This window comes from Etheostoma spectabile, chromosome 8 (genome assembly GCF_008692095.1).
Source record: "Etheostoma spectabile isolate EspeVRDwgs_2016 chromosome 8, UIUC_Espe_1.0, whole genome shotgun sequence".
In the NCBI taxonomy this organism is placed as follows: Eukaryota; Metazoa; Chordata; class Actinopteri; order Perciformes; family Percidae; genus Etheostoma; species Etheostoma spectabile.
The window spans coordinates 30,745,818-30,759,660 of record NC_045740.1 but is presented as its reverse complement, the minus strand read 5'-3'; the positions used below and the strand labels follow the sequence as shown (position 1 = coordinate 30,759,660).

Below are 13,843 nucleotides of genomic sequence, written 5' to 3'. Positions count from 1 at the left end.
TAGATAGATAGATAGATAGATAGATAGATAGATAGATAGATGGATAGATAGTTCACACTTGTTTTTTTCACAGTTAACCAATGGAAACCTGAGTAACAAGACTGTCTTTTCCATAACAACAAGAAAAAATGGAGAAGGTACCCATAGATAGACATTTGCTAATGCGATGAACAGCGAGTTCTATGATATGAGCGGGTGCTCCCAGTTCAGGGAACTCGGTTTGTTTTATCTAACGTTAGCATTAGCACCGCTCCTTTCTCATTCAGTCTCTAGATCGCTTTGTTTTTATCTTTTGGATAGCCTGCTGTAGCATTAGCTGTTATGGCAAAAAAAGACGCTCTCGGCTGCTTTTTGGAACCAAAACGCTGCCAGGTGTTGATCATGACCCTTAGGCTACGAGCACACAATGAATAAGTAAAACAGACTGAATATTGAATATTTTAAATACATATACACTATGCATGTATAGGAGTTGCTACATAACTAGATGGCTCACAGGTTCACTGTCTCCACTACCAATGAAGAGCCTCTATACAGCAGCAGGGGCGAGTTTGAAAAAGTGACTAGAGACAAACCTAGCGGCTTTCTGTAGAAGAGAGACGCCGGTATTGGTGGCGAGCACGAGGTCTTTTTCTCTCTCTCGCTCTCTCTCTCTCTCTCTCTCTCACGTCTGACTGAGGAGCAGCGGCGAGCCTACGGGCCCAGCGGCCCGGCGGCCCGCCACCATCGCTGTATGTGAATGGGTAGTCTATATCGACAATGTTTCATTTATGGCATTGTTCCACATGTCCCTCGTTTTCAGCCAGATGTCCGTCCCCTTACTTTTTCTTTGTGTTGTCGTTGTCAACGTCTGGCTCAAGGCCGACAACAAAATGGAGCTCACAAACAGATAGTTCAGTCAAAAAGTAGTTTAATTATCATATTTGGACTATCGAGAGAAGGGCATCCTAAAAAAAGCATTCCAATGAGCATTAGAGGTAGCGTAACATGGACGTAGGGAAATTAAGGCCTGTTTAAAACTAGTAAAAAACACTAGAATTTGGGAAATTTAAGAATTTTGAAGGTCTAAAATGTTTGACTTTTTAAGACCGTGGAGAACCCTGAATGCAAAGCTCTGCATGTGTGCTTTCAGGTGGGCCAGACTTTGCCAGGTCTCTCAATCATCGGCCCCCTCCTCACCTGCCCCCCCTCCCTCTTGACTTTCAGCTGTCTCTCCCGGTTGCTGGCTCGCCAACAGACACTTGGCATCCAACACCTCCGCATCAATTAGCAGTTAGAGGAGTCGCTCTTCGCTTCTCTGATTCACAGCACGCAGTCCTTCCTTCTTGTCTCTTTTTCTGTGTCCTATGGGGACTGGTGGCTGCAAGAGTATGTCCCTCATCTCTCTCTCTCTCTCTCTGTCACACACACACAAATGCTCCTGCTTTCTGGGTCTCCATACTGTACCACCTTTCCAACTTCTATGTGTGTATGTGCCCCCACCTCCCTCTCTCTGTGCAAGGGGCTATATTTAGGAGGACATTAAAATATCATCATGCAAAGTCAAAGCCCAGAAAAGATCCCGTGGTCAGCTCATATGGGCTCATGGAGTGTAGACAAGTAGTTAAACATGTGTTTTTAGTTGATTTTATACATTTAAAGAACTAAAACTGCACGTTCTGAGTTTCTGCTCATTCAGAGCAGCAGAGATGAGGCACTTAGCATCAAATTGGAGTCATTTTTTCACCTGGTTGTTATTGGTGTGGGAAAAATGTTAAGGGAAAATGTCTTTCAGCGTGTCCAACTTTGGTAAATGTGCTGTTTGTGGTGTTTAACCACACCTGAAAGCAACATTATGCAGCACTTTTACCTTAAAACAGCTTCAAAGTCATTTTGATGCTACACTGACTTGACATGTCACCCAGGCTGGACTCGTCCTCTGCATGTCCCGGGCTTCCATTTAGTTTGAAAAGCAGCCGCTCTTTGGTTGTCAAGGACAGAGAAACGAGACCACATCATCCTTGTCCTTGAACGCTCCCACTGGCTCCCTGTTCATTTCAGGACACCCTCTCCATGGTCTCTCCAGTAGTCCATGTTTATACAGTATATCAGAACTTCTCACCCCTTACAGGACCAACAGACCCCTCAGATCAGCCCACTGGGGCATGTTGACTGTCCCCTGTTGTGGGACAGGGCTCCTCGGCGCTGCAATAGTTTGCCCGAGTCCATGGCTGAGTTTGTGGATGCTTTAGATGAACCTTAAGATCCACCTTTATTCTCTGGGTTTTAAACGTGTTTCTATTTAACTCTTGTTTTATTTCCCTATACCTCTATATTGACATTTTAATTCAATATATACAGACTTTAATTCCATATATGCAGATTTTCATTTTCCAAACTTTTTCCAATAAATATATATACATACTCCTACAGAAATATGTGTACTTTTAGACCAAAAATCTGAACTTGTTTACACATTTTTAACTTTATATATGTATAAATATTCACAAACATGCTGAACACTGGATCACAGCTCTGCCCCTGTGTCATATATATACACAGGGGCATATATATATATATATATATATATATATATATATATATATATATATATACACTACCGGTCAAAAGTTTGTGGTCACTTAAAATTTCCATGCACTCCATTATAAACAGAATACCAGCTGAGATCAGTTGCCTTGTTTTTTTAACCAGGGCAGCAGTTTTCAGATTACATTATGTGCTGACATCTTGCAAATAGGTTTCCAGTGTTTTTTCTAGTTAGTTTTTTAAAATGATATCCTATTAGTAAACATAATGTGCCTTTGATTAGTTGATGATATTGGTTGGTGATAATGGGTATAGTGATACACTACCGGTCCAAAGTTTGGGGTCACTTAAAAATTTCCATACTCTCCATTATAGACAGAATACCAGCTGATCTGAGTGGGGGGGGCTGATCTTTAATGCAATATCTACATTACCCATTATCACCAACCATTCATTCAATCATCCAAAGGCACATTATGTTTACTAATCTGATATCATTTTAAAAAACTAACTAGAAAAAAAAATATATATATATATGCCTGTACTGCTAATGTCTCCTAATGTCATACCCCTAGTGTAACCACAATAGACAATTTCCAAGACTGATGACACTCAATACAGCTGACTTAGCCAGCTGGGGGGGGGGCAGTAGCTCAGTCCATAGGGAGTTGGGTCAGGAATCGGAGGGTTGCTGATTCATGGCCCCATACGGACTAACGTATGGTGGAGAGATGCCACTTCACCTCCTGGGCACCGTAATCCCCCCCCCCCCCCCCAGTCCAGCTGGCAGCCCACCCACTCTGACATCTCTCCATTTGTGCATGAATAGGTCCTGAGCATGTGTGTGTATTCAGTGTGTAGTGATTACTAACATAGCAGAGTGTAAATTGTTTACCCACTGGGGATCAATAAACAATATAACTTTATATATATATAGATATACTGTATATATTATTTATATACTGTATACGAATCATAAATAACCTTCTTTCTATAGTTACTATATGACTGACTCAAAACCAAAAATGTTATCTAACTTTTTAGTTTAACTAACATGAACGCAACAACAGGACGGGTTGTCAAAAAGCGCCCTGCTAGCAGCTGCATAAGCATGTGATAAATCAAATTAAACTCAAAAATGAAGTTCCTCATTCCCGGTCTTGGATTACCCTTCTCATGCAAGTTTTCCCTCTCCGCCGCTAATAATTACATATTCAGAGAAGTCTCCCACAAAGTCAGTGTAGTCCTTTAATAGTCTGATTAGATTCCTGCGTCTGTTGTACAGCAAACATGTGATGACCTTGCTCCGAGATATGCTGATGTGCGGTAGTTAGTGGGCCCAGGTGATTGACAATACCCCTGAGCATGCTGGGAAACAAGATAAGCTGCAGTTCGGCATGTTTTATGGGTCTCAAAAACCCCAGAAAGAGAGGGAGAGGGAGGGAAAAAAAGACTAGAGAATACACAGAGGGAACAGAGCCTGACAGACAGATGGACTCACAGAGGAGAGAGGGACGGAGGGAGAAGAGAGAGAGAGAGAGAGAGAGAGAGAGTAATTTGCTGGAAATAAAGAGTGACAGGACAGACAGAGCTGTAGAAAAAAGGAGAGGAATGATGGGAGTCTTTCTCCTTTTACCCTCTCTCCTCTCATCCGTTATCAGCCATCAGGGTACTCCATCACTCTAGATCCCCTCTTCCCTGAGACAGTTTCACTCTCCTCTCTCTGTCTCTGTCACTCAATCTTTCCCTCCAGTCTGAATCCAGCTGCAGGCTTACATTCTGCTTTTTTTCTGCACTGGTGTTTGGTCTGGTTGAATGCTATTTGTGGAGCTGTAAAACGTCATTTATTAGAGGATTTATTCAGGATTTAGTGTGGTCCCATCATCATTATCATGAGAAACACAGCAACACTGCACACGCACACGCACACACACACACACACACACACACACACACACACACACACACACACACACACACACACACACACACCTCTACAAGGTGACATTCAGGCTCCAGATCAGACAAACACATTCTTGAGTCAAACAAGTGAATGTCAATTAGTGTAAATGTCAAAAAGTTGCTAGGGGCAATAAACAGGGATGACTACTGTCAATCATGTGTCTCCAAGCAACCAGGAGTGGCAGCCCAGGCCAACATTTAACCAGCAGCCTACACAGGGAGCGGAAGGTAGACGGTGTGTCTGCAGCAGTGTTCCTGGCTCCTTTTGCTCTTTATGTCCATTTTTTTATTCCATTCCTAATATTCTTGGGTATGTGGACACAGAGTAACAATAAACATGAATGATGTTAGAACGAGCCTTGGCTAAGTAAGCAACAACTCACATTGCCCCGCCTGGTTTTACTGGTGGTATTTAACCCTTTGGATCATATAGGGCCGAATCGCCGTGACATCACACTAACACAAGCGTCCCTCCCAGGGGAGACAAATGTCCGGTTAAGACATAGAGTGTAGTCTCTGTCGGCGCCATGAGGAAGTCTAAGTAATGAAAACAAAATTTGTTGGAGCGTCCACATGATACAAGCCTTCGTGATCACGGACACGGAGGCTTAAAAGAACATGATGGACTCTTCAGAAGAGGTCATTATCTTCACTCGAGCTTCTGCACCGGACGCCACGATCTTCTGAACTCAGTCCGACGGAGACATCCAGAGACAGTTGTGTGGAGTGAGAGTCTTACTTAGCTTTGGACAACTCATCTGGCAATGACGTTGATTAATATCAAAAACGTTACACACTACAGCTTGAAATCGAATCGCAGCGACATGAGAATGCAATAATTTCTGTTGGGATTTTGGGCTATAATACAGTGGGGCTCGAAAGTTTGGGCACCCCAGGTAAAAATGTGTATTAATGTGCATAAAGTAGTACAAGGTAGTAACTCTGCAGGGTGCCCAAACCTTTGCAGCCACCATTTTTTTGTTCTCTGTAATTTTGAAAGCGTAAATCTTACTTTTTGTGACATATTACACAAATGTCTAATCTGTCATTTGATGCCTTTTGGAGATTTTTCCATCTTTTCTTGGCTTCTTTATGCACATTAATAATTTCTTTTACCCGGGGTGCCCAAACTTTCAAGCCCCACTGTATATAGTTAAACATGCTGTGCTTATTTTCTGTCCTGTGTCCTTTTCTAGCATCTTTAATAAACTAATCTAGTGTTACAATCAGCAACATGTCACCGGCGGTCAGATGGCTGCTAGTTTGGGTGGTGTCATTTTCTTCAGTCTGTGGCCCAACTCCACAGTCCGTGGAGCAATAGATCCGTGGTCACGAACACGGCCAACTGATGGTTGAATAAGCGGGAGAAAGGAGAGAGGGACAGCATGGATGGACAGTGAGGGATGAGCTAACAGAGAAACATGGAGCAGCTCTGCTTCTACACAGACGGTCAATAAAACTAAAAAAGCCCCTGACATGGCCGGCTCCCACAGCAGACGTTACGTTAAAACCCCGTGAGACCAAGGTTATCTCTCTTTGTTTGACGACACACTAAACTACATTTCAATATTATTTTACAAAAGTATACCACAAGCATCTGAATTCAGCCTTTCGACAAGTAATGTGTAATAATAGAAGAAGGGTCAGCATATTAAAGTCCATCTCATCTGATCCATTTGACAAATTATATTGAATACAATGTTAAAGGTTAGAAAGCAATGGTTGGATTAGTTGCACTCCTTGCACTATTTGTTGGATCATTCTTCTGTTTCTCCGGCCTGAAAACTAGCAGCTGGGTTTCTTTTGATGATCTCTATATTTTCACTAATTGCCATGGATTTATGGAGGCAAACGTCTGGCTGAACTAGCAGTTTAGGTTCCTTTAGGTGGTTTTCATCTGTGATGTCTGTGTGTCATCAATCCAGTGATTGTATTTGTTCTATAGATCTATGGTTCTGTAGAGTATTCCATTGGAGAATGTAATAAATAAGCAATTAAAACATGGACACAATAATCATCGGTCCATTGCGACTTTTGGTAAACCATTGCTTCTGAAGCTAGACAATGCATTTTAAACACCTAACCATTTCAACCAGATTCAAATAAATGACCATTTCTGTTAGACTTCAACCACGGCACATCTCCCACAAGGTTTTGATAATGCTGCTACAGTAGCAACACAGCAGGAGCCAATGAAAAAATTATTGTTTTATTTGGTTAAAATGGCCAAGTACTCAAATGTCATAATAAGACAATTGAAGACATTACTTCAATCACCAGTACATTACAAGTAGTGGTGATATTCAATTTAGAATTACATAAAGGAAAACAATTAAGAGCAAGCCTTTGTAGGCTGGCTCAGGTGTGCCTCTGACACACTGAGCTCATCATACCAACTGCTATAGGTCTTATGAATCATATTTCTGTATATCTGTATCTGTGTCTCTGTGTCCCAACCGGCAGCGTTGGATGACCGCCCACCAAGAGTCAGTGTCTGTCTGAGGTTTTTGTCTGTTAAACAAAAGGTTTTTCTCGCCATTGCTGCACCAATTCCTTGGAGCAACTAGGGGTAAAGTGTCTTGCTCAAGGACACATTGGTTAATGTATTGCAGTGGGAATCAAACCCAGACCTCCCAAACCAAAGGTATGTGTCCTATCCACTGAGCCATCACCACCCAAAAATTGAAATGAAGAGCAGTTATAAAAGTAGAGCTGCATTTTGACTCTATATCACATCCCAAAATAGAAATTTATTCATAATGAAATGTGACAAAAAACCAAGAGTTGTAGACTTTAGTCACGTGCTGCATGGACCCACGGTGACTAACAGCCTTAAGTTTACTTATCTTCACATGTGTTATAGACTGCAGCAGCAGACTTAACAATTGATCAACATTATTAGTCGGGATGGAAACAAGACCACCTATTCTGGAGCTCTGGGTCCAGTCGTGGGGTCCGCACCATAGCTTGATTGACAATGAACCAACCAACCACACCAGAGTTCATTTGAACCATACCAAATGAATATTTATTGCTACCTCTGTCACTACTGGACTCCCTGTACTGTACACTGTAGTGCTGGCTACTGCCTGGTTTAACCTGTAGTTTTAAAGACACACAGACTCAGGGGCCTCAGATGGGAACAGCAGCATCTTGTGACACTGAAGAAGTTCCATGTTACAGCGAGGGGTCTTCACAGCCTTAGTCGAGTTGGTATTTTGGAGAGTGCATGACTGAATATGTCAGGTTGTGTATCCTCATTCTATGATTTTTTAAATATTTTCATATTCCTCATGTTTTAGAAGGACCTACCCAACTTGTCATGAATATTTATCAGCCCGGCAGAAGTGTCAGGACAACCTCTGGAAGACCAATAAATATGAAAAAGTAAACTACCAAAGGAAAACCCAGGGCCATTATCAGTTCTTTAGCTTCTGTACCTGAGCTGGCCTCCTGTCGTATAAAGACAAAGTTAAAAGAGAAAGAGATAAAGGCGTTCGTTACCATTGTAGGACAGGCGAGGCTTGCTTAGACACATGATGAAGTGGACTTCCATTTCATTGGACGCCACAGACTTGGAGCAGACAGGACACTTGAATCCTAGGAAGAACAGCAGAGAACAGAGGAAAATCAAATACATGCAAAGTACATCTGAATTAAATAAGTATCAGCTTCATCATCTGTACTTGCAACCCGTTGACAGCCTATCACATCATTACAAAGCATATTCTAAGCATGGGGTGCATGGCATTTTCTTTCATGTTTTTCAAAGGTCAAAGAAATGTGTTTAAGATTTAAATGATGTCACATTTATCTTCTCAAGTGATTTAAAGTCTAGGCGCCGTGGTGATGAATGACCCATCAGCAGACAACTTAACGGGTCGCTGTTTCTCATCAGGGCCCCTGGATCCCGTCTAATGACAAACTAGGATGAAACGGACCCCGTCGAGTCTCCTACAATTCGTTCATTCATTGCGTCTTCATTGTGACTTTAAAAACAGCTCCACGCTAACAGGCCCTGGATCCACTGTGAACAATAACTTTAAAGACTTCACTACGGATTGAGGCATTGAATCCTTTTCACAATATTCAGAGAAAACTGTTGAACCAGTAATGACTCTAGCTGCTGCACCTCATACGACCACAAAGTTAAGTGAAGCAGGTTATAAAGGTCGGCACAATGATTTGAGACACAGGCAGTACAACATAGTAAAGTGAAACAAGTCACTAGAACAGCAAATGCATTTAAATGGAAACTATTGCCGTTCAATGTGGTGTGTGTGTGTGTGTGTGTGTGTGTGCTTTAAGACCTGTGTGTGTGTGTGTTTGCATTTAGCATTTTACAGCTACTTTTTTAGGTTTTACAGGGCATCATACATGTCAGTTTATACAGTAGTTATACTTAAGATTTCCTGTAACACTGACAGAATACTGTTATGTCTTGGAACATCCAAACTTTAAACAACAGGTTGAAATTTCCATGTCAGGTTCATATTTTAACTATACAATTACATTTCCACGGACAATTTTTCCTTGCAGAGCTGGGTGGAGGGTTCGAATGCATTAGCCTCAGTTTGCAGTCTGGGAAGCTTCATCCATTATTTGTAGTCTATGGTTCCTCTCCCAGTTCAACAGACAGTCGTGTAGACTTTAAAGGAAGACCACGATTGTTCCATAACCCTGTGATAATTATTTCGACCATGACAATGAAACTCACCTAACATTAACGTAGTAGTCATCGTAACCCAAAGTACTTCCACCTCACCAAGTTGTTTTTGTGCCTAAACCAAATCTTATCCATATCGTTGTCACATCACATAATTTATGACAGAGAAATGATGTTGACCTGCCAATATGACTTCAATGTGTCATTATGGACAGACGACATTTTTGTTTGTCCACTTTTCTCCTCTCTCACACATTTTTACACGCTAAACCTGGGTTGTTTTACAATGTTGGAGCCGTGTCAGTTGCCCCCTCCTGTGCTGTTTGGGGGGGGACCCATTAATATAACGCACAACAGATAATTAGATCAACCACTGGGCCACATGAGCCAGGTTGGCACAGCTGAAAACAAGCTGCAGTGTGATAAAGGAGACTCAGACTGGGATAGTGTTATGCCTCGATTACCTAAGTTTGAGTCCTAATGTATGTTCACTGTGCTGGGCGGTTTATATATTTTTCATATATGCCGAAGTAATCTGCGAGTGAATTGAAAATGGGAGCCCTGTTAACTGTGTACCCTACAAATTATGAATGTTTGGTCATACCGCCCAGCACTATTACATACTGTACTTACTTGCTAAGTAATAGTGCCAACAAGCTCTCAAAAAAAATAATTTTGTTTTTGACCTTGTTCCCATGACGCCCTAATACACATAAGTGTCTTACATCACAACTTTTTGGTTTTGTCTGATTAGATTAAAGATTTTAGAGGAGGTAAATAGGATTATAGCATCTATTCTGGAGGGACGGTGATCTTATATGTGCCACATTCATGTGGTGGTACAAGGAGATTTACATGTACTGTATATAACCCCAGAGGGGTTTCCTTTGAGACAGAGAGGAGGTAATGAGGGAAAGACAAGCGTTCTCTCACTTCCCCCCCATGATGTATCCTGTCGGTCTGGGTATGGAACCCATGACCTCCTGGTCAAACGCTGACTTCTCCAACATTTAGGCCAGCACCATGCCACTGTCTCTGCAATCTCGGTCAACGTGTTCATGACTTGAGTCCTGGACTCAAGTCCGAGATCGGGACTCCACCACTGGTCTGACTTAGAGTAGCTTTGACTTACTTGCGTTTTCTTTTTTTAGACATTCTGTAGACTGAAGGATTCCATATTAAATTAATAGTTGTTTGTCTTTTGTCTTTTGTTTTTATTGTTTATTTTAATGAGAAAAGGAAAAATGTACGACTGAAAAAATGTGCAAACTTGTAGTGTGTTAGATATGTGGAGCTTATTTCACGATTCAAGTGCTCTAACAGTCTGCAAACACAATCAGCTGTTTGTCTAAGGAATGTTCAACAGCCTGTATAATCTGAAGAATCGGAGATACAGATGCACAGCACTTTGACAATTTGTTGGGTTACACACACAGACCAATTTACTATAGACACAGACCCCCCCCCCGTACATGGCACCTGACCCACTTTTCCCATGGTTGCTATTTTCAGATTCTCCATAGGGACGTGCGGAGCGAGAGATGGAGGAAATGAGTGAAAAAGAATTGCAGAAGGAAGGTGAGAAAGTTCAGGCATCTGAGGAGAAATGAAGGGTTATGATACGTGGTCCAGCAGGACTCTAGCTGTGCAGTCAGGGAGGTGTGTGTGTGTGTGTGTGTGTGCGTGTGTGTGTGTGCATTCGACTCAGCCAAGCCCCACCAATCCTTAAGGACTTTTCATTTGCCATATAGAGAAGTGCATAAGGTCAGATAGGGACAAAAATAAATCATAGGACTGGATCATAAGTTAATTATAGTGGTGCCTATATGAGATGGTGCGGATGTGGATGAGTGTGTGTTTTGCGAGCGCACAAGCGTGCGTGTATTAACGCGACTTGGGCCGGTAAAAATAATAACTTTATTTGTATAGCACCTTTAAATACAGTTTACAAAGTGCGTTGACAGAATAAAACTAGTACAGATCAATACACACACATATATACACATCATTGTAATAGTGAAATTAGACAATGGGACGCCTTTAAAAGGGAGAAAAACAACAAATAAATAAATGAAATGGACAGGTGATAGGCTAAGAAGAAGATAAAAAAGATGACATCACATAAAAGCAAGTGTATAAAAATGGGTTTTATGGTTTATGATTACGCACCAAACACTGTGCATATTCGCTCATATTTGTCTTGACTGTCATCACTGTGGACGGCAGGTGACATCAGCAGACTGCACACAGCACTGTGTATGACCCACAGCCATGGGATGCTTTACACACAATGACACAGAAGAGACCCGTTTCAGCTTTTTCTACATCGAGCTGTGTTATTGAGGGTAATAAAATGAGAGGGTTTTAAAATGAAAATGTTACCTCATGCAATCTTGATCTTTTCAAAAGACCAGTGGATGGAGTGGATACTGTGACAGACAAAATTACACTGTTATTGAATTCTTGGTTTTATTTTGCTTACACATCCTGCTAAACTAAGTTCTCTTGTCTTTTGCATGAAGTCAAATAAATGGTTACTACAGTTTTATTAGTCCTGGAACCTATTTTCCTGTGTTTTTGTGTGTAAGTGACTGATAGGAACAAAAATCTTTGACACTGGTCCAGTATTATGTGTGAACACTGTAACCGGCAGACAATGACCGGGCTGCAATGGAATCCTATGGGGCAGATGTTCAGTGTCAATGTGGTCCACTAAAAGTTCTCTTTTAACCACAGACCGTCTCAGATTATTATTCAAATTGTCTAACAACATGACATTCCTACAGAGTTAGACCTTTAAAACCTCTTTCTGCTTAACCAGAAACAGCTCTGAGATCGCTAACACTGAACCAGACTCCATTTAAAAAAAACAGTACTTTTAGCGTGTATAGAGCCAATATATTGTAAATCGGAAAAAAAACAATGTGTTTATTGGCCTAAACTAGAGTTGTGATGGTTGAAAAAGTAGAAAGACGATCCAAAGCGGCTTTTCATAGTTTTTGTTTCTGTTGACTTTAAATGAGGTGTATTTTACAGCGCTAAAATGACTGTTTATTTACATGGAGTCTGGTGGCTTTAGCGAACGTAATTTCGCGGATGTTTTTATGTTTAAAAAACAGTTTTTACTATTTTACAGAAAGGTTGACCTCTTTAGAAATGCTTTTCCATAATGTTGTCAGACACTTAGAATATTAATCTGAGTCTGTCAGCGGCAAAACGAGCACTTTTATGAAGGTAAATACAAGTTGGTCAATTGTCCTATTAACTTACATTATAACTTGTTTTGTTGCTGCCGGATTCACAAGCAGTACCGCTTGATCCCTAATGGTGACATTGGTAGCTTTAGTCTCAGAGAACGAGACGTCATGACACAATCAGAAGGCAAAACGTTGGCGTCAGTGTCTCTAAAGGTCTCCGTTTGCAGCCGTTGAGACGGCAACACAACCCGCAGATTCCAAACCAAAACGGGTAAGAAGTGTTTTCAAATGTCTCGGAAACGCCAGAGCAGGAAGAATGAGACTGGGAAACACCAGAGCAGGAAGACTGAGACTAGGAAACACTAGAGCAGGAAGAATGAGAGGGGGAAACAGCAGAGCAGGGGGAAAGAGAGCGGGAAACACCAGACCAGGGGGAATGAGACTGGGAAACACCAGAGCAGGAAGAATGAGACTGGGAAACACCAGAGCAGGAAGAATGAGACTGTAAAACACCAGAGCAGGAAGAATGAGACTGTGAAACACCAGAGCAGGAAGAATGAGACTGGGAAACACCAGAGCAGGGGGAATGAGACTGGGAAACACCAGAGCAGGGGGAATGAGAGGGGAACACGCCAGAGCAGGGGGAAGAGAGGGGAAACACAGAGCAGGGGGAAAGAGAGGGAAACACCAGAGCAGGAAGAATGAGACTGGGAAACACCAGAGCAGGGGGAAAGAGACGGGAAACACCAGAGCAGGGGGAAAGAGAGCGGGAAACACCAGAGCAGGGGGAATGAGACGGGAAACACCAGAGCAGGGGGAATGAGGGGGAACACGCCAGAGCAGGGGGAAAGAGAGGGGGAAACACCAGAGCAGGGGAATGCAAGGGGGGGAAACACTAGAGCAGGGGGAATGAGAGGGGAAATGCCAGAGCAGGGGGATGGAGAGGAAACCAGAGCAGGGGAATGAGAGGAGGAAACACCAGAGCAGGGGGAATGAGGGGAACCGCCAGAGCAGGGGGAATGAGAGGAGGAAACACCAGAGCAGGGGGAATGAGAGGGGGATATGTAGCAAAAAGATATTTGTTTTCAAACCAAAACATAGAAATATAAATATAGCCTTAGTTTAATAAGACTTTACACACAACAGTAGTAATGGAGTAATGAATAATGAGTGCAACCCAATCAGGATGTATATGGCAATCATTTGTTAAGTTGCAAAGTACCAACCACACCCCTTGAGCAGCTGGAATACTTTTACTGCAGTAAGACAACAAAATATTCAAATTATAGAATGCATAAATTCAAAAGCCCAGCTCATTTCACTGCAGGTGCTGCATATATTTGAGAGCACACTCTTGAGCTAAACTGCATGTTGTGTTATCCTGTTTTCAGTAAACCCTCTGTGATGTTTTAGTGATGGAAAACATCAGTGAATCAAAGATGCAGAGAAAAGCAGCGCTGCGCTGTGATACAGTAATTAGCATTCAGCGAGC

General features: G+C 42.0%; 1 protein-coding gene across 2 annotated transcripts in view; it reads right to left on the bottom strand.

The window, feature by feature from the left end:
• LOC116693465 (E3 ubiquitin-protein ligase znrf1) overlaps nucleotides 1-13,843 on the bottom strand; it is a 56,679-nt gene that overhangs the window by 14,726 nt on the left and 28,110 nt on the right. For both annotated transcript variants that reach the window (XR_004332922.1, XM_032522462.1), the window contains exon 2: nucleotides 7,993-8,088. Coding sequence is in view for 1 of the 2 variants with exons in the window: in XM_032522462.1 (XP_032378353.1) it covers nucleotides 7,993-8,088 (96 nt within the window). In the remaining variant the exon portion in view is untranslated. The remainder of the gene's footprint in view (nucleotides 1-7,992; nucleotides 8,089-13,843) is intronic.